This window comes from Berghia stephanieae, chromosome 6 (assembly GCF_034508935.2).
Source record: "Berghia stephanieae isolate SIO BIC M18660-M18661 chromosome 6, UCSD_Bste_1.3, whole genome shotgun sequence".
NCBI classification, from domain to species: domain Eukaryota; kingdom Metazoa; phylum Mollusca; class Gastropoda; order Nudibranchia; family Aeolidiidae; genus Berghia; species Berghia stephanieae.
In genome coordinates this window covers 1950098-1968947 of record NC_088365.1, presented here as the reverse complement: position 1 = coordinate 1968947, position 18850 = coordinate 1950098, and the positions used below count along the sequence as shown (strand labels likewise).

The 18850-nt window shown below is 36.5% G+C and overlaps 1 protein-coding gene across 1 annotated transcript; it reads left to right on the top strand.

The window, feature by feature from the left end:
* The first annotated feature begins 1155 nt into the window (after positions 1 to 1155).
* LOC144975954 (V-type proton ATPase subunit S1-like) lies at positions 1156 to 18344 on the top strand. The gene is made up of 9 exons (XM_078920190.1): positions 1156 to 1384; positions 4625 to 4751; positions 5880 to 5957; positions 11580 to 11802; positions 12687 to 12781; positions 13181 to 13422; positions 14936 to 14998; positions 15797 to 16046; positions 17092 to 18344. The coding sequence occupies exons 1-9, from the start codon at positions 1293 to 1295 to the stop codon at positions 17299 to 17301; spliced, it is 1380 nt and encodes a 459-aa protein (XP_078776316.1). The 5' UTR covers positions 1156 to 1292; the 3' UTR covers positions 17302 to 18344.
* The last annotated feature ends 506 nt before the right edge of the window (positions 18345 to 18850 follow it).

Below are 18850 nucleotides of genomic sequence, written 5' to 3'. Positions count from 1 at the left end.
TATCTTTAACACTTTTACCATTAAACGATGATATTGACAACAACAATAATAATAACTATTATTATTATTATTATTATTATTATTATTATTATTATTATTATTATTATTATTATTATTATTATTATTATTGTTATTAATAATGATATTAGTAGTAGAGGTCTAGTAGTAGAAATAGTAACAGTTGGACCAAGTACATAAATATGAATATTTATACAGCGCATTTCAACAGATTCAGATAGCCGTGAGCAATGCGCTTCACAATGTTTCATATTTATCCCCCCCCCCCCCCCCACTTCAACAAGCCGTATGGAACCATATTTCTTTGTCATACAGCCTGTTAAGCGACCCTTGTGTACTAAACCTGTCACTACCCGTCATTTCTGTAGCCAGATACTCATTCAATCGAGTGGGGTAAGCGGTAAAGTGCCTTAGCCAGGGAAACAACGCGGGGACCACAATTTTTCACGATTAGTCATCCATCCTATTACTGATCACACTTAGCATTGGCATTGCTCGACTTTTGTGACAAGACGAAAACCGTACCGCTGAGCCATACGGTCCGTTAGTTCAGTCTAGTTTTGTGGTATCAGTGGTTATAATACAGTAGTGGTAGTGCAGTTATAGTAGAAGTACGTAGTAGTAGTCTTCTGTTCAAAATGGTCATCTGAGCGAAGAGATAGGAGATAGATTCGAATTTACTCTCTTCATTGCATTGACCGTATGCTTTGACTTTGATCATTTGATACGCTGTAAAAAAAAAAAAAAAAGTACGGTCCACCTTAACCAAAAACAAGCAACAATCTTAGTTTCCCTGAACATAGATATGGTTTTGTTTACGGGAAGAGGGGGAACCATGATTATGGTTTTCCTACAAAATAAAAGGAGCATTTGGGCTATAAATAATATGATCGTGGCCTCCCTAGCTATCTCAGGCTCGGAGTAAACAGCTGGAATTTATTCACGACCAGCTTCAGTTTGCTGCCTTAGCAACATGTAAACAAAAAGTTGGTTGGATGCGCATGACATTACTAAAGGTCAACTGCAGCATAGTTCGGGTCATTTATAAAAAAAATCTGGGTCACGTTTGACGTCAAATGTTATTGTTTACATATGGGGCACCTTCCTTTACTCTTTAACGATCTTATTAAAGTACTCAGTACCGATCGATTGGTGCCCGCTAGTAGTACCGGAAACGATACTGTAGTCTAGTACTGTAGCTTTTATTCGTGTTTAGACACAAGTGAAAAATAATTTCAGTGTTAGATTGGAATTGGTCGTTTGACCTCGTAAACATGATGAATATTTTCTTTTTTATTTGCGCAATCAGCAGTGGACTTGCCTTCGCCACGGAAAATGTACCGGCTCTTCTTTGGTCTCCCGAAAGGTGAGCGCATAAATTATGTTCAATTTAGTTAAGTTCAACCTAAGGCCTAAGCCTAAGCCTACCTAAGCCTAAGCCAAGCCAAGCCTAATAAAATAAAAATTCGCCTGATTTCCCCCGAGCCAGAAGAAAAAAACGGACACTGGTAAAGGAGAAAGGTCCCTGTCGCCATCTTGCTTTGTTTACACAGAGGAGGAGGAGGAGGAGGGGGAAGGCATGGTATGGCAAAGAAACTTCTCAAAAAGAGGAAAATGAGAGAGAGAGATAGGCACTTACTTTGACTTTGATAAAATTTTCAAACTCAAAATATCTTGATTTGACTCAGTCAGGGGGATGGGACTTGAAAAAACATAAAATTTGATACCTTATTTGTTTCTCTACGACCTACGGTTCCAGAGATATTTATATTTTTCTACTGAAATTTTTTGTCAAATTTACAGAGAGAATCTGTGATCTCACCGCTGCCTCAAAATTAGCATCTCGCGGCGATCGGGAAATTTTTAGTCTTGCAGTCAACATGGCCCACTTATTGTTTTCAGTAATTTTGTTTCAATTAAAAATATAAATGGCAAGTGTTGGATAGGTATCATTTTAAAGGTCAGAAAATAAGCTTTATTTTCATATAAATGATTTTCATGTATGGAAAGTATGGAAAAAAAAGGATAAATGAAAATGGAAAAAAATATGAGGTTTTTGTCCTAAAAAGTGGGGTTGGTGGCGGGAAAAATAAAATAATGAGCGAGTGTATCAATTTTGATGAAATTTGGCAGAGATATTCTTCAATTAATTGTCTATCGATGTATGAAGTATAATTAAAATGTATCCATAATTTAAAACGTTCTTGTTCTTATAATTCAAAAATTTATAAATTTTTATTACATAAGCTTTCTGAGAAATACAATCAGGAATTAAGAATGAAATACACCGTTAGAAAGCTTGTTTTGTGCCCTTTTTAATGATACCAAAATTAGTCACATAGGATCACAAATAACGCCATGGTGACCAACACAGTAAAGGATCAAAAATAAAGTTCCAAAAAACTAGTTTCACCTTACAGTGAGCCTATCGGCGGCCACTGGACTCGAGTTATCAAAGTGCCTAAGAGAGAGAGAGGGGGGGGGGGGGGGGTTCATGGATTCGGTTGGGGTAACAAAACAAAACACGATCGCGTCAAGTTGAGTTTCAGACTTCTTGAAGGAAAAAAATTATTCTGAGTTACGCAAAATGTTACAATCATCTCTCCTTTTCTTTCCTTCTTAAATTTAACACTCTCTCATACTCATACTCATAATGACTCATTCAATTTCAAGCCATTCGACAACGCTGCCATTTTGAACAGAAAATACACTGCAAATAAGCACTCCGATGTTGAATTAGGCCCATAAGTGACCATGTCAGACCTGAATATACACGTCGGATGACAACCGTTCATTAGGCCATTTATCAGTTCAATGCTGGAGCGACAAAGTCAAATGAATGGACGTTTACAGTCAAAGTACGGCCATGTGGTCTAGTGGTATGACACTCGCTTTCGGATTGGAAGGTACTGGATTCGAGCCTCGTTCGGCGCATAGTTGAGTCCTTGGAAAAGAGTCTTTACTCACATGTACATTCTTTCACCATACTTTGGTGTAAAATAAGTACCTGGCCGTCAACAGTGTTGTTTCTGTCCGAAAAAATTGTAATATCGCCTAACAGGCGTCATGTCCCATCCTACATGTTAAGTGAGCTGTTGGCCAGGGCCCCCTGTAAAGCACTTTGAGCACATTTAGTGGATATTGCGCTATATAAAAGCTCTTTTTTATTATTTAAAGCCATTCGACAACGCTGCCATTTTGAACAGAAAATACACTGCAAATAAGCACTCCGATGTTGAATTAGGCCCATAAGTGACCATGTCAGACCTGATGTACACGTGGGATGACAGACATTCATTAAGCCATTTATCAGTTCAATGCTGGAGTGACAAAGTAAAAGTCAAATAAATGGACGTTTACAGGTCAAAGTACCTTACCTTAAAGTTGAAAGAGGAGAGTGACTGAGTGCTGGGTCACTCAGACTGAACTACTGATACTACTGAACCACTCCCCATTTTCATTGTCTTTTCTCAAACGAGCCCATAATAGTAGCCTTGTCATTATATCCATACTGAATGAATGTCTGTAAATGATCAATTCTCACTGTCATTCATCATGTCTGGGAATAACGAGAAAAATGATGGTCCAAATTTTACTCCCACTCCCAAATCTTTTTTTGTGTTTGTTGATATTTTGCATTCATTCATTAATAAATTCTCTCATAAAAAATAGCCAAATGGTCTGTAAAAAAAATGCCAATGTCAATTAGGATAGATTTGGGTAACTTTACGGACAGGTACCGGGTAAATTTTCTGCAACCCTCCACCCCCAAGAAATAATGCCTGGTAAATTTTTATCCTTTCACCCTCATGTTGGAATAGTCCATATTCAAAAGACAAGACATGAATGTTTGTATTGCTACAGTTTGCAGGAAACCAATGAAAATATTTAAATGTTATATTGCATGTCAAAATGACGTAATCAAGATGTTGTGACATACTTGACTTTTCGACTGTAATTTACATTAATGTTCCCTTGGTTTGTGCATTTGAATGTGAAGGCCCTGGTCACAAAATCAGTGCAGTATTCACTTTGTCACCATCCATATGATATCTATTTTATTTTCATTTTAAGAGTATATTCTCATCAGAAAAATATTTCTAAACTGTTTAAGACATTATTTCAAAAATATATACTTATATATACAATATACCTATATTATTACGTAAGGCTGTTGAGGCAAGTTTTGAACATTATTGAGACCTTTAAACGTACACCACAGACGAGGGTAACATCATTTTACTTTTTTTTTTCTTTCCTAAATAACATATTGAGTCAGTTGTTATTGAGAAGAGGTAGAAAGTTAGATGACAAACCATTTAAGCTCTTCTTCTGTCTTATTACGTGGGTTTGAATTAGAGCTGTGTCTGAAATTAGTTTATAAAAGGGTATCCATGAGATCATGAACATTTTTGGTTAAGGTCTCAAAACGGGAACAGTTCAGAAAAAAGAGACCTTGTGTCTTGTAATTCAGTAAGTGTTTATTTGTGTACAAACGTTGTGCACTGGTGTGACATTTTGCCTTCATTGTATTACAATTTATTATAATTTGCAGGCTAACAAGGAATAAAAAGAATATATTCTTGTGTTTTCTCCAATATTTTAGGCCCATGATGAATTTTCCTGATGTATCCAGTGTAGACTCCTTTACTGCAACTGATTTTTACGGACAGTACTTGGAACCTCTAATGCAGAAAGGCAAAGAAAACGCTGTTGTATTTCTCCAAGATAAGGTTTGTTTAACTCTCTCCTTAACAACCATTTTCAGAATTTTCCCCGAAACTCCACGCCCACCCAATTCATTAATTGATTTTTCTTACTCAATCAGAAAAGCAGCAAGTACTTTCTATACATAATATTGTTCAGCAAAATGAGGTCTACAACACAGTTTTATAGCTACAACTGTAACCAAAAAAAAATTCTTAACTTTTCTGTTGTACAGGATGAAATCAGAATGAGAAAATTGTTGGTTGTTGTATCTATTGTAACAAATGTGACGATTTTCCTTATGTTCGTAGGGGGAGAGGGTTTTTTCTCCTTTAATTCTGACTGTTAGAGGGCTTTTAACTCTGAAAAATGGGTCATTGGCTCCAACCCCCGGCTGAGATCCTGATTTTATTTGCTCTGGAATGGCGCCCTAGTGGGGTATTAGCTCTGTTATGATAATAATGTTATTAAAGCTTTTACATCTGCCAACTCTTCCGCTTTTGGCGGAATCACTCCTCTTTTCACACTTCCTTTTTGTATTTTTCCACCATTGTCTCTAAAATTCCGATTTTCAAAAATGATGATAATGGTAAGAATAATTTTTTTAAAACAGCAAAGAGGGGGGTGGGGGGGAGGGGGGGGGGGGGGGGGTGTTGAAAGAGATGAAATTCCTATTTTTTTTTGGTCTCAAATTCCTATTTTCAGGCATTCTGATTCCACTTTTGAAATGTGAAGGGCTGGCAGGTCTATACTTTCTTTGGCCCATCAGTGCCTTTTCTCATACACTCTCTTTTCTGCATCTTTCCCCGATACCGATATGTTTCTTCTCTTAATACTTTTAATCTTTCTACGTTATCTTCAATTCTTGCTCCATATGGTTTCTTTTTAAGTAAGGTTTGTCCTGTAATGCATGTTTGGATCTCAAAGTACGTTTCCACCATTCACATTTCTTGTACAATATATAAAAACCTTTTTTGGGCATTTCTTTCTCAGTGTAATATCATTGTCAGTATCAGTTGAATGCAATACAGGTTTAGGTTTCACAAAGGTCAGTGAATTGTTATAAGAAGAGCGAACTATTAGATGGTTTTATGATTATTGTTATTTTTAACAACACTGATTGGAGTTGTAACATTTTTTATTTTTTATTTCAGCTTTCAGTCGATGATTTTACAAATTATGCAGATGTTTATTCTATTGACAGTAATGGAGGGGCTTTCAAAAATGTTAAGGTAAGAGAATAATTAATCAGCAGTACTTACTATTTTTATTTTCAACCTTTTCAGAAATTCACAGAAATAGTTGTAAATTTTGTTTTAAAGCAAGGGAAAGAACGCTCTTTATAAATCACTTTAAAGACAAAGTTAAAAAAAAAAAAAGAGTAACTGTCTACAATAAGATGAAAATGATCAAACCAAATATATGCTCTTAAACCTATAGGATATTTTAGTTTTTATAAAGAGATTTTGGACTTTTATGGACACATATAGGGAAATAAACGAGGAATCACTTTGCCTCATCATCATCCCATCTCACTGTAGCTGATTTCAAGAAACGTTTTGACATTAATTTTATGCTACTTTATGCTACTGATAAAACTAAAAATCTCGAAAATATTGTGAAACGTGTGGAAGAATGTGTGACGGATGTGAAAGAGTGGATGGATGCAAACAAGTTGAAAATGAATGAGTCAAAAACAGAAGTGATGATTGTGGGAAATAGAGGGCTGTTGAAGGTGAATGATGGTCTTGAGGTGTTGATTGGGGGTGAAAAGATCAAAGTTTCAAAGACTGTGAAAAATTTGGGTGTCTATTTTGATTCAGAAATGAAAATGTCAGCTCACATTTCTGCTCTCTGTAAATCTTTATACTTTCAATTGAAGAAAATCAGTTCGATCCGTCAGTATATTGCAATTGGAACATGTAAAACATTGGTTGTTTCCCTCATTTTTTCGAAACTAGACTATTGTAACTCGCTGCTTGTCAACTTGCCTCAGGCTTCTATTAAACAATTGCAACTACTGCAAAACAGTGCTGCAAGATTAGTTTTTGGCAAAAAAAAATTTGATCATGCAACCCCTTTGTTGGCCTCTCTCCACTGGTTGCCCATTGAAAAGCGCACATATTACAAAGCAGCGTGTCTTGTTTATAAGTGTTTGGCTGGTATAGCACCGGCATATCTCACAGATCACGTGGTCATGTGTAAATTTGAAAATTACACTTTAAGATCATGTAATGACCAAACGAAAATTTCGGAAAAAAGATCAAGAACAAAATTTGGTGATAGATCGTTTGCTTGTTTCGGCCCCAAGATTTGGAATGAACTACCACGTGGTCTGAGGGAGTGCAAGTCTTTACCTACTTTTAAAAAGAATCTCAAGACACATTTTTACTGTATTTGTTTTTCTTGACTCTGTGAATCCTTGATTTGGCTATGAATTATTATTGTTATTATTATTTTATTTTTTTATTTTTTCACTTAAAATTGATATTTATATTGTAAAGTGCCCAGAGCTTGTGTTTTACACGAGAATGAGCGCTATATAAATGTGTATTATTATTATTATTATTATTATTAATTGTACTTAATGTATGCAAAAGGGGGTGAAGTGGCAGAGTGGTTAAGACATTGCACTGTGACCTGGAAAGTACCGGGTTCGAGACCTGCATCACTACTACCATGAATACAGCCACCACCATTGCATCTTCATCACTACTACAACCTCAATCTCATCTTCATCACAACAAAAAACCTAGATGTAAAATATATTTTGTGAAGAATCTCATATAAAAACAAGCATCAAATATATTGTTCAAAAAAGTTATCGAGGGGTGCCTGCGCAAAGGCCGTAACGTTAAAAATTTCAATTTTTCGTTTTTTACATAAATCAACTTGGTTTGGAGTAAGGTTTATTTTTACCAAAAAAAATATGCAAAAATATTAATTAATTAATTTTTATTAATTAAAACCCGAACACCGTAACGTTTTTAGACAAATAATGTGACTGCCCAAAAGCCGTAGCTTGAAATACGGCTATACGATTCTTTAAACAGTGCCTATCAGCCACTGCCCAAAAGCCTTAACAGTAACTACCGTTTTACCGCCTGACGAAAAGGTGGAAATGCAAAGGTAAAGTTGACTGCCCAAAATCCGTATCTAGCAATAAGGCGTTTGGGCAGGCATAGAATTATGCCACCGTGGTTACAATGGCGAGCTCAATGGCCTTGACTGACTTTACGGTCTTGGAGCAGTGAAAAATATGGGGTTGGAAATGAGAGTTGGATCAACTGAAAGACCGTAATGTGACATTGTATGAGATTCTACAATGACTGTGATGCAATATTGTGCTACAATCTTGTAAAATTCGACTTTTAACATTCAAGATTGATGGTGAAAGACAATTGGGTAACACTTAATCCAAGTCTTGAAATTCCCTACCTGCCAGTATCAATTACAGGATAAGACATCACAACTTAAGGGATGGGTCAAGTTCTGGATTATGAGACGGTTTTTTTTCCTTTGGCCACCAATGAACTTGATAAGTCTAACTATTACTTGATTGAATCTGCGTTTTGATGATTAAGGAAAGCAATCCTGATCATTGCTTTGAAATGTAATTTTCACCTATTATGCATAGATCTCATCATAGGGAAAGAGAGAGAGAGATAGAGAGAGAGGAGGCAGAGAGAGAGAGAGAGAGAGTTAGGAGAAAAGGAGAGAGAGAAAGAGAGAAGAGAAAGAGTGAGAGAGATTTAGTGAGAGAGGAGAACGCGAGAGTGAGAGATAAAGTGAGAGAGAAGAGAGAAAGAGAGAGAGAGAGGAGGAATGGAGAGAGAGATTTGGTTAGCGAGGGAGAGAGAGTTAGTAAGAGAGGAGCAAGAGAGAGAGAGAGAGAGGAGTAGTGGTAGCGTATGGCTGCAACTCCAAATTCATTTCATCAACCCATCTTGGGAAGTCTTCCTCCGCCCTAAGAACTTTTTCATAGCCACCTACAGTTCTCGTTACTGGACAGTGGAGGACGCTGTGATTGCTGGTCTCTGGAGCTGCCCGGCACTTTCACAGGCATCATTGTTGCCACTTTTCCATCTGCACATATTTGATGCAGTTCTGCCATGTCCTGTTAAGGCGATTTGAGGAAACCCAGTATTTCCTGGCATTTTGGAATGCAGACATTCTTTTGGTGGGATCTTTTATGATGTATCCTCCTTTTGGTGTTTCCCTGTTCCACATTTCTCTCCAGTTCTCTTTCACTCTGAAGTCTACCATTGTTGAAGGTGCTCCCTTTATTATTATTTTTATAGGAGTGTTATCCGTGGCTTCATCAATTTTGCATGTGTCCTTTGATTAGCGTCTTGTCTAAGACTTGGCGATGCAATGCCTCTCAGTGTTGGGAGCCACTGAGTTGGAGTTGACTTGAGACATCCTGTTATAATTCTCATTGATTCTCTTCATTGGATGTCAATGCGGCTTACATGTGGGCTCCTCATCCAAAAAGCATTCTCACACATAGTAGCACAGTGCCAAAGCAGACATTCTCAGTACCTGTGGTGAGGCTCCCCAGGTGGTAGTTGTGAGTTTTCTCAGCAGGCTGTTTCTTCTTGCGATTCTCTTTGCAGTTCCCTCAATGTTTTCGGTAATCAGCTGTCTGTCAAATGTGAGGTATTTAGGATTGGGATTTGAAGGTAGTATTGAGTTACCAAATATGATTTTCAATTCTTTTGTTGCTTCTCGATTATTCAAGTGGAAGATTGTGGATACTGATTTGGTGGTGTTCATTTTTAGGTACCACCTATCCAAGTATCAGGCGGGAGGTGTCTTTGAGTAAAACTTCTTCAATCTCTTTACAGTTTTTCGATTGATAGGCTAAGGCCCAGTCGTCAAGGCATCCAAGTTTGAGTGCTTGGAAGTTTGGCATGTCAGAGATATAAATATTGAAGAAAGTTGTGTTAAAACTGAACCTTATGGTGCCCTGTTTTTAATTTTTGATATTTTGCTTTTGTTTCCCCCAATATGACATGACATTGTCTTGTCCAGTCATGGTAGACAGCAGTTTAAGCGTCTTTCAACAGGGAATCATTTTTGAAAGTTTTAACATCGTCCGCCTATCCAAACAGATTCGTGAGCTGCAGTTAAGTCTATTAGGACTGCACCAGTTTGCTGGGCTTTTTTCTCTCTCAAAGCCTGCTTCAATGTATGAGGTCAGTGCAAGGACCTGTTCACGTCTGATTCTTTGTAGTCTAAAGCCCGCTTGTTCTGGTGGTATGCAGGGATTTACAAATGGGTTGATTCACTCTAGTACAATTCTTTCCAGGAGCTTGTATAAGCAACAAAGTAAAGATATTGGTCTGTAGCTGGATGGTTCAGTCATTGGTTTGTCTGGATTTAATATGGCTATTACTTTGGCATGTTTCCAAATTTGTGGATATGTGCCCTTGTCCATGATGTCTGTCATAGTATTTGCCAGCCAGTTTATTGTTTCTGGTTCAAAGTTAGTAATCATGTCGTGGTATAACTCATTAATGCCAGCAGTTTTGCCATTTTTCAGAGAGAGATAGATAGATAGAGAGAGAGAGAGAGAGAGAGGGAGAGAAAGAGAGGGAGAGAGTGAGGGAGGAAACAGAGAGAGGGAGTTCGTGAGAGAGGAGAAAGAGAGAGAGAGAGAGTTTGTGATAAGGAGAGAGAGAGAGAGAGACGAGAAAGAGAGGAGAGAGTGAGGGAGGAAACAGATAGAGGGAGTTAGCGAGAGAGGAGAAAGAGAGAGTGAGTTTGTGATAGGAGGAGAGAGAGAGAGAGAGGAGGAGAGAGAGAGAGAGAGATGGGGAGAAGAGAAGATTAGTGAGAGAGGAGAAAGAGAGAGAGAATTTGTGATAAGGAGAGAGAGAGAGAGAGTTCGTGAGAGAGAAGAAAGAAAGAAAGAAAAAGAGAGAGAGTCAGTGAGAGAGGAGAGAGAGAGAGAGAGTTCGTGAGAGAGAGAAGAAAGAAAGAGAAGAAAGTAGAGAGAAGGTTGTTAGTGGGAGAGGAGAAAGATAGAGAGAGAGAGAGAGTTAGTGAGAGAGGAGACAAACGGAGAGAGAGAGAGATAGAGAGAGAGAGGGGGGGGGGGGAGTTGTTGAGTCCCTCTATGGACGAATTACGATTATTTGCATCAGAATGAATATTTACTATAATTTTTAAAGTCAAAAATGTGTTTAGAGCCCTGTTATTTTCTTTATTTTCTCAGTGTTACGGTGTCATTTCGTACTCTTTAAACAAAGTACATCAGTCATTCACTCCTGCCCAAACACCGTATCGCAAGTTACTGTGTTATGGCAGGCCAGAATTACGCTTAGTTGTGGTTTTTATTGCACCGTATCACTAGTTACAGCTTTTGAGCAGAATGTGTTCAGGGTAATTTCTCTTGACAGCTCTGTCTTATTCCCGGTTACGGCTTTTGGGCTGCCAAACCTCCACCTGAGAACGGGATAGGCGGCATGCACTATGCAAGTAACATGATATACGGTAAACGGGCAGAGCGATACTGTGGCATTTTTCAAAAAATGTCCCTGCACAAAAGCCGTAATGAAAATAGCTACGTAAAATGCGTCGTTTTATTAAAAATGACAATCTAAAAGTGACCGGGGTCCTGACAATCAAGCAGACTATATAATCACGGTTGTATTGGTATAAAAATCACCACGATAGTCTTTGGTTAAGTATTTAAATTCCATCCGCAAAGTTTTGATTTGCTCTCCTGAAAAATCAACGAAACCATCGTTACGGCTTTTGCGCAGGCACCCCTCGTTATGTTCAGTATTTTTATATCACTTTTTTTAATTGAGTTTTTTTTTCTTTTGTATTTTATTATACATTCTCAGGGTTTCATGGAAGATCATTATTCTTTGGAGATTCCACAAGTCAGCACTCCTCAACAGGCTGTAGAAAAACTGAAGGAAAACTTTGAAGGGGATGTTCATATGCTTGGCACACCATCAGAGATAGAGTCCCTCAAACTTGGCGGGGGTAAACGTTTTCTCCTCATCATTGATCTTCACCCTGTCATTGGGTCTGGAGATGAGGAAAAGGCTATTAACAAGAATGGTAAGTGGTTTAGGTATTTGAACAGCATTTATTATTTGCATTAGCAGCTAGAAATATGGCTACTGATGATAAACTGCATATATATTGTAATTTGTCTTGTATAAGGGTAGAGAACTCTAAAACTCAATGCAATTGTTACATGTTGCATATCATCTTCAAATTCTTGAATTTCATTCGAATTCTTGAAACTCAATTTAAATTATGGTACTGGAAATGTAAATTAAGATTTTATGATTATTTTTAATAGTTCGATCACTTTCAGTGAAGAAATACGTGGCAACTTCATTTTGTTTTCATATATCACGGGGATAAAGTCTTTCAAACGTGCACAAACATGAGTAAGGGTCTTAACTCATCTGAACTTGAATTTATTTTAGACCAATCATGAGTTTAGGGTTAGGTTTACAATTTTTGTTCTTATACTGTCGGTTTATCCAATAAATCTAATCATATTATGCTGATTTTTGTGACAGATTTCTCTCTTCTTATTTGGCTACAAGTCAAATGAATGTGCATTATTATTAGTTAACAGTATTAAATCTGGTCACGTAAAAAAGTGCATTACATGTATTGCTCTTTTGAGTATCTGTCTGAATCTTAGTTTTTATTTAAATTTTATCATCTGTTTATAAATAAAGGGTTGTAGTTGTAACAAGAGTTCAGCTATTTACATAAGTCTGATAATAATACAGTTTTCAATTTGAGTAGTTGCATGAAAATCTCGTTTCATTAATGTTGACGTAATTATATTATTATTTTCATCATCATCATCATTACCCCATTTTAAAGATGTCTCTGAAAATCACGAATTTCTTTAGACATACTGTCGTTTCTGTTATAATTTAGTTAAATTTAAATTTCATTTTATTGTAATTTAAATGCAGATGTTGCCATTGGAGAAATCACCAAACATCTGCAGGAGAAAGGAATCAAGTACTCTGCCTTATTTACAGGAAAATCGGCTGCAAAGTCAGCAGTGGTAATTTATTTTGTCTAATCAGATATGTAGTTATAGTTGTTATCTTTACATCTCACTTTCTGATGTAAAGTGCCAAGATTCGGCTTGTTTGGAGTGTGGTGCCATATATGTTGTTCGATTTTCCATGCATTTGAACTCGAGAGAGTTTAAAAAAAAAAAATTGTAATTTTTGTGTCTCACGGGCATAATTTCTTGTCCTACATGTTAAATGTTACTGTTGGCTTGGAACCCCTTGTAAAGGGCTTTGTGAATATTTTAATGGATTTTTCGGTACATAAAAAGCTCACTTTTAAAAAAAGTTTAAAAAAAAACTAGAATTGAAAATTATGTCTAACACTACCTAGTTAGTCTGATAAATTTATACTCTTCTTCTTATCGCATTATAAAATTTTTAAACAGATTTCCGACCCGTCAGTGGATTCAAATTTGCACAGCAACAGACACCTCCTGGCGACCGATGTTGATGACATCAATGAGAAGTGTCGGTTCGGGAACTTGTCAGATACTGTCTACGTTTTCATGTGCGGCTTCAAGGTCTGCGTCAAAGATGAAAAAGATCAAAGCAAGTGTGCGATAGAGCTGAGGGCTAATGCTACGGAGGATTTTGCAGATTCTTCTGTAAACAGGAATTCTAGTGGAGTGTGAGTATGTAATGAAAATAATTATAGCCTGTATAGGAGAGTCTGATAGCTCAGCAGATAGAGTACTTGCTTCACACTAAAAAAGGTACTGAGATTTATCCCGGGTGGAGTCGAGAGATTATTTTTCTGAACCCCCCCATCCAGCCAGCAGTGATTGCGTAGCTGGATCTGTTAGATCTGGTAGAAAGTACATTGCAATAGACTAGTGACCTATCCAAAGGGTAGCAAGCAATTGCTATTGTCCATTTCATACTAGGTTATAACTCCAGCTACATGGGACATTATTCAGGCCTGTAAATCTTCCGTCTATTGTCGGATTTCCGACAGTATGATTTTGCTCTATAAGTGCTATTGTTTTGTTTTTTAAAAATAATATTAAAAATAAAATTCATAACGTCAAAGAACAGAACCAATAAAAAAGAAAATAAAAGACTTTTATTTCGTTCCTTGAAAAAATTAGATTTTATTCCGTTTCAAATGCCGACTTAAAAAAAACAAAAAAAACAACTTTTTATTTGTCGCATCAAAGACAAAACAAAACTTGCCGTCTATCCGTTAGCTATAATATTATCATGCCGCCTACACACTCCGCTAGACGTTGATGTATTCACTGCCTGGCTACTGCGCCACAGCCAGCGAGAGAGGGTTCGCAAAATTCGCGTGAGTCGTCTTTACACACACACACCTAGTCAATAAATAACGCACGCAAGAAGTGTGTCGAACCGGACCGGAAAGTTTCTCTCTATTTTGCTACTGACACACATGCATATCTCAGGTTCTCATATCTTTTTCTCTAGATTTTATTGGTTCCGTCCGGATGTGAGACGGAAAAAAAATAATGCGAAATAGTTATTTTTCTTCGAAATATATTTCTCTTCGAAAGCTCTCACACGACTGCACCACCTCCTCTTCTTCTTCTTCGTTGTAGTCTTGATCTTCTTCTTCTTCTTCTATAAGAATTATTCTAAATAAACGACAGAATCAGCGTAAACATTTAACACAAACAGGAGCGAAGATACGCAGCTTCCTGTGTCAAGCACGAGATACACATCCTTCAAAAGGGTAGGAATTGTTCTCTTCCTTTCATTTTACAACTCAGACCTGGGCCCTCAAATAATTGGGATTTTTTTCTGGTACCATAAAATAAGGACCTCGTTATAAATAAGTAGGGGAAAGTGACATGATTTGACTATAGTCAATTGACGTCTCATATCTGTGTTGTGTCCATATTTTTGTCCTGTTGTGTCTATTTTCGCTTGTTCAAAAAGTTCCGACAATTTTTTCACCAACCATTTACAGGCCTGATTATTATTATTATTATTATTATTATTATTATTATTTTTATTATTTAATTAATTATTTAATTAATTAATTGTCCCACATATGAAAGCTCAATGTTACCACTTTTCATAATAGCTTAATAATGTGTAGAATTTTACTAAAATACCTTTTGGCACAGCCATAAATACATCCTCTACGCAGTCTAGCAATATTTCACAATGTATTCTTTCAGGGTTGTCATTAAGTTCGATGATCTGAAGGACGATGACGGAAATAAGTACACTGCTGCAGTTGCGTAAGTTTTATTTTGGATAAAAACACATCTGCTCTAAGTCTGATGAATCCAGTTAACTCACTCAATCCTAGAGATTTTTGCTACTTTTGAATTGGAAAAAAATTGTATCAAAAATGAGCATGTACATAGATAGGTTTATTTCAACTACCATTAACGTGTAAAAACTAAAAACATTAGCTTTGATATAATTTGTCTCCTTTATATTTTATATTAGAAAAATGTAAGAAATAGGCATGGGGTAAAAGTAAAAGTAACGCGGGTAAACTACGGATATAGTCGGTGTTAGGATTGATTGAGCTAATCAGAATCAATTTTAACTGGGTAGGGTCTTTTGTCCGGTAGGGTCTTTTGTCATCCCATGGTGGGCAGGGAGGTCTCTTGCTGTGTCATGTAATTCCCTGGTGGGTATAAAGTAATAATATATTAAGTTATTAAATTTACTTTATTCTCATTTTTCATTTTTCATCTCATTCATTTCGATGTACTGTTAATCCTGATAAAGCCCAAACCACCGGATCAGAAAGATTGGTTGACTTTATTTGTTATCATTGGAACACACTTAGATAAAGAATAGAAGATTTGGGACCAACAAAAGGTGTGTTGGCTTTAAGCAGAAGTTGGCTTTAAGTGTGTGATTTTTTTGCTGATTCATTTGGAGTACCAGATTTTTTAATATGATGAGTCTCATATGTATTCATTTGTTGGCTTTCAATAAATTTTTACACTAACCCATCTGTTTTTGATTGTTTGTTTTGTCTTACCTGTGTTTTTCATTTTTATATATATTTTTCTGTTCAGCTTCGAGGTGGCCCTGATACAAGACAGGTGGTTTATGGAGCGCACATACCTCAACCTCACTCAGACTTCCGGTGGAGGCAAGAACAGCACAAACATTGAAAATGCTACTTTGATCAACTACAACTTAGACACGGTCATACCCCGTCCATACTCCTTCCACTGCACACGAATGCGTTTGTTCGTAGAGACTGTCAAAGACAAGACGCACAAGAAGTACGCTGGGACTGTTGTAACATTGGAAGGATTTCAGGTATGTTGAAATTTGTCTTTGATTATTAAATTGGAAGAAGGTCCCGACAGCCCAATTGGTATAGAGCACTCTCTTCACTCACAAAGGCAAACTTTCGATCTAAGCTGAAGTCCACAATTCTTTTCTACCCCCCCCCCCCCCCCCTCCTTCTATGTACTTGGGCAGTGATTGGGTAGCTAGATCTGATTGATCTGGAGAAAAGGGCTTTGCGATGTACCAGCTTCCTATCCAAAAAAAAAAGAGAAAACAATTGCTTATCTCTAACACTACTGAAACTGGGATAGACTCTGGCCCCGTGGTCCCCGTTACTTACAACTACTCATAACATTGAAATAAATAGTACATGTCCGCCTAAATTGATCTGAAATCTTGCATTTTGGGTTGATAAAAGATTTTTTTTTTAAACTCGAATTATCATCAGATACAAGACATAATCTATAGACTACTGATTCCAAGTTCAAAAAGTAAGTTAAATTGCCAGGGTCCGGGTACTGAGTCCCAGTGGGGGGCGAAGCTGCCAAAGAATTTTGAAAATAATGCTTTGAGGGGGTCAAAATTTTATGTCCTGGAATTATATTTCAGAACTTGCAAACTTCATTTTATACCAAAAACATAATACTTAAAGACAGAAAGTATGGTTTTCTGTAAAAATACAGAAAAGTGAGGGGGGCAGGCACTTTTGAGAGGAAATAATTCTGAATACCCTGACAGCTATAAGCAGACCTGTCTACTTTTATGAAAAATTCATAGAACTAAACATTTATACCTCCACTGAAAGAACTGCAGAAACATTGTGGATTCAGTACAATTTTTAAAAATTTAGAAATTAACACTAACATTTTAGGATTTTAAACCATTTACAAATCTGAGGGCAAAATGAATCATCTATTGAGCTAATTATATTGACCTTATTTTATTTTTTTCCGATTAAAACTACGAATTTTTAAACTTTAAACAAGGCTTGTCTGTATAAAGAAAGAGACAAGGAGGAAACTCATCCATTACTAATTCACTCTTGCTGCTACTTTTTTCTTCTCTCTTTCAGTTTCAAATGTTTGACATTAATAAAAGAGGATTCTTCCACGCCCAAGACTGTGTCGGCTTCTTCACCAGGGGTATCTGGATGGGCATATTCCCTGGCCTACTCCTGCTGGCCATCCTCATCTATGGCACGATGATGGTTCTCAATCTCTCCGTCATGGACAAGTTTGACGACCCTAAGGGAAAAACTATTTCTGTCAATGTAGGAGAATAGTATAATTCTAACGACTGGTTTTTAATTTATTATTATTGTTATTTTATTATTTTTACATTTTTTATATCGTGGTTAAAGACATTCCAGGATCTCTTCAGGGCTTTAATTTTTCAACCATTAAGCCATTTGGTTTAGGACTTTTAAATTATTCATTTATTTAAAAAATAATTTACTGTTTTATTTCTTTAGATTTAGACTCTGATTAACACCTCACAGCTAAAGATGTACTACTGTCAACTTCTGTTACCATTACCCCCTTTTATCAAAAGCCTGTCGACTTACTTTTCCTGGTGCTTGAATGACCCAGTGTGTTTCAGCTGTTGTAAAAGCTCTAAAAACCAACAAAACTAAAGATGAACTCATATCTGATATACTACTATTTGGTTCATCAGCATTGAATTACATGTCAAACTTGTCTTGTGTCACAATGAAGCGGATTCCAAAAAGTAAATTTGATTTAAAAAATAATCAGAAAAATGAAATTTTGAATTTGTATTATCAATTTATTCTACTCAATAGAACAATTAAACTTATATTGTTAACTATAAATATGATTTTCAGATTCGATGATATTGTTTCGAGGCATTGAATCAAATATGATTCATTAACTTTCTCAAGTTAATTTGAACACTTTTTTTTTTTCATTCATATGAATTTGAGAGAATTAACTTTTAAAATTAACAAAAAGCAAAGTTTACATTTACTACTAAGCTCTAGAAGCTGTGGACTATAAAAAGTAATCAACAAAAATGATTATAACAGCTTAAAAAAAAAAATAGGTACGTTTCTGGCTCAAAACCCTTCTTCCGTCAACAACAAAACATTGAAACATTACTTTAAAAATACAGAGACTCGCAGAGAAATATTTGACCTGTCCTTACAGTAAGTAATAGGATTTTGGAATCTTGTTGTGTTTAATATACGTTTGTATTATCAAATGCTTTTAAAGGATCTTTAGGAATAACAGAATTTTAAAATGTATTTCATTTGACATCCTTTGAGAAATCATAAAATTAAAATTCACTGATCTGGACTTCTCAAAATGATATCTACTTGTTTGTTTATTTTTATTCTCTCTCTCTCTCTCTCTCTCTCTCTCTCTCTCTCTCTCTCTCTCTCTCTCTCTCTCTCTCTCTCTCTCTCTCACTCACCCCCTCTATCTGTGTGTATGTGAGGTTGTTGGAAATCCCCCTAGAGTGTAAGGGGGGGGGGGGGATTGTGGCCTGCCCTGGATTGGGACTCTCCACTGATCCATTGTCTTGCTTGCTCTTCTGTATCCTCTGTCATTTCCATGTTGCTTTGTGTCCTTGTTCTGGAATGAGACTCATTCGGTCTCACCGGGGGCCGGGTCTGGAATCATTTTTCTGGGAGGGAAATATCTGGATTATTTTTGTGAGGGGTGATTTATTTTATTTTTTTAAAAATTGTTATCTCGCTCAATCCTAGAGATTTTTGCTACTTTTCAAAATTGGAAGAAATGTAATAAAAATTAGCATGTACATAGATAGTAGTATTCAACTATCATTAACATGCAAAAACTAAAAACATT

What these genes read in the sequence shown, in the direction of transcription:
- LOC144975954 (XM_078920190.1), top strand. Translation starts at nt 1,293, where the DNA reads ATGATGAATATTTTCTTTTTTATTTGCGCAATCAGCAGTGGACTTGCC. An exon ending in AAAGGCTATTAACAAGAATG is followed by an intron (nt 11,803 to 12,686) that starts GTAAGTGGTTTA and finishes ATTTAAATGCAG; the next exon opens with ATGTTGCCATTGGAGAAATC. An exon ending in AAGTACACTGCTGCAGTTGC is followed by an intron (nt 14,999 to 15,796) that starts GTAAGTTTTATT and finishes TTTTCTGTTCAG; the next exon opens with CTTCGAGGTGGCCCTGATAC.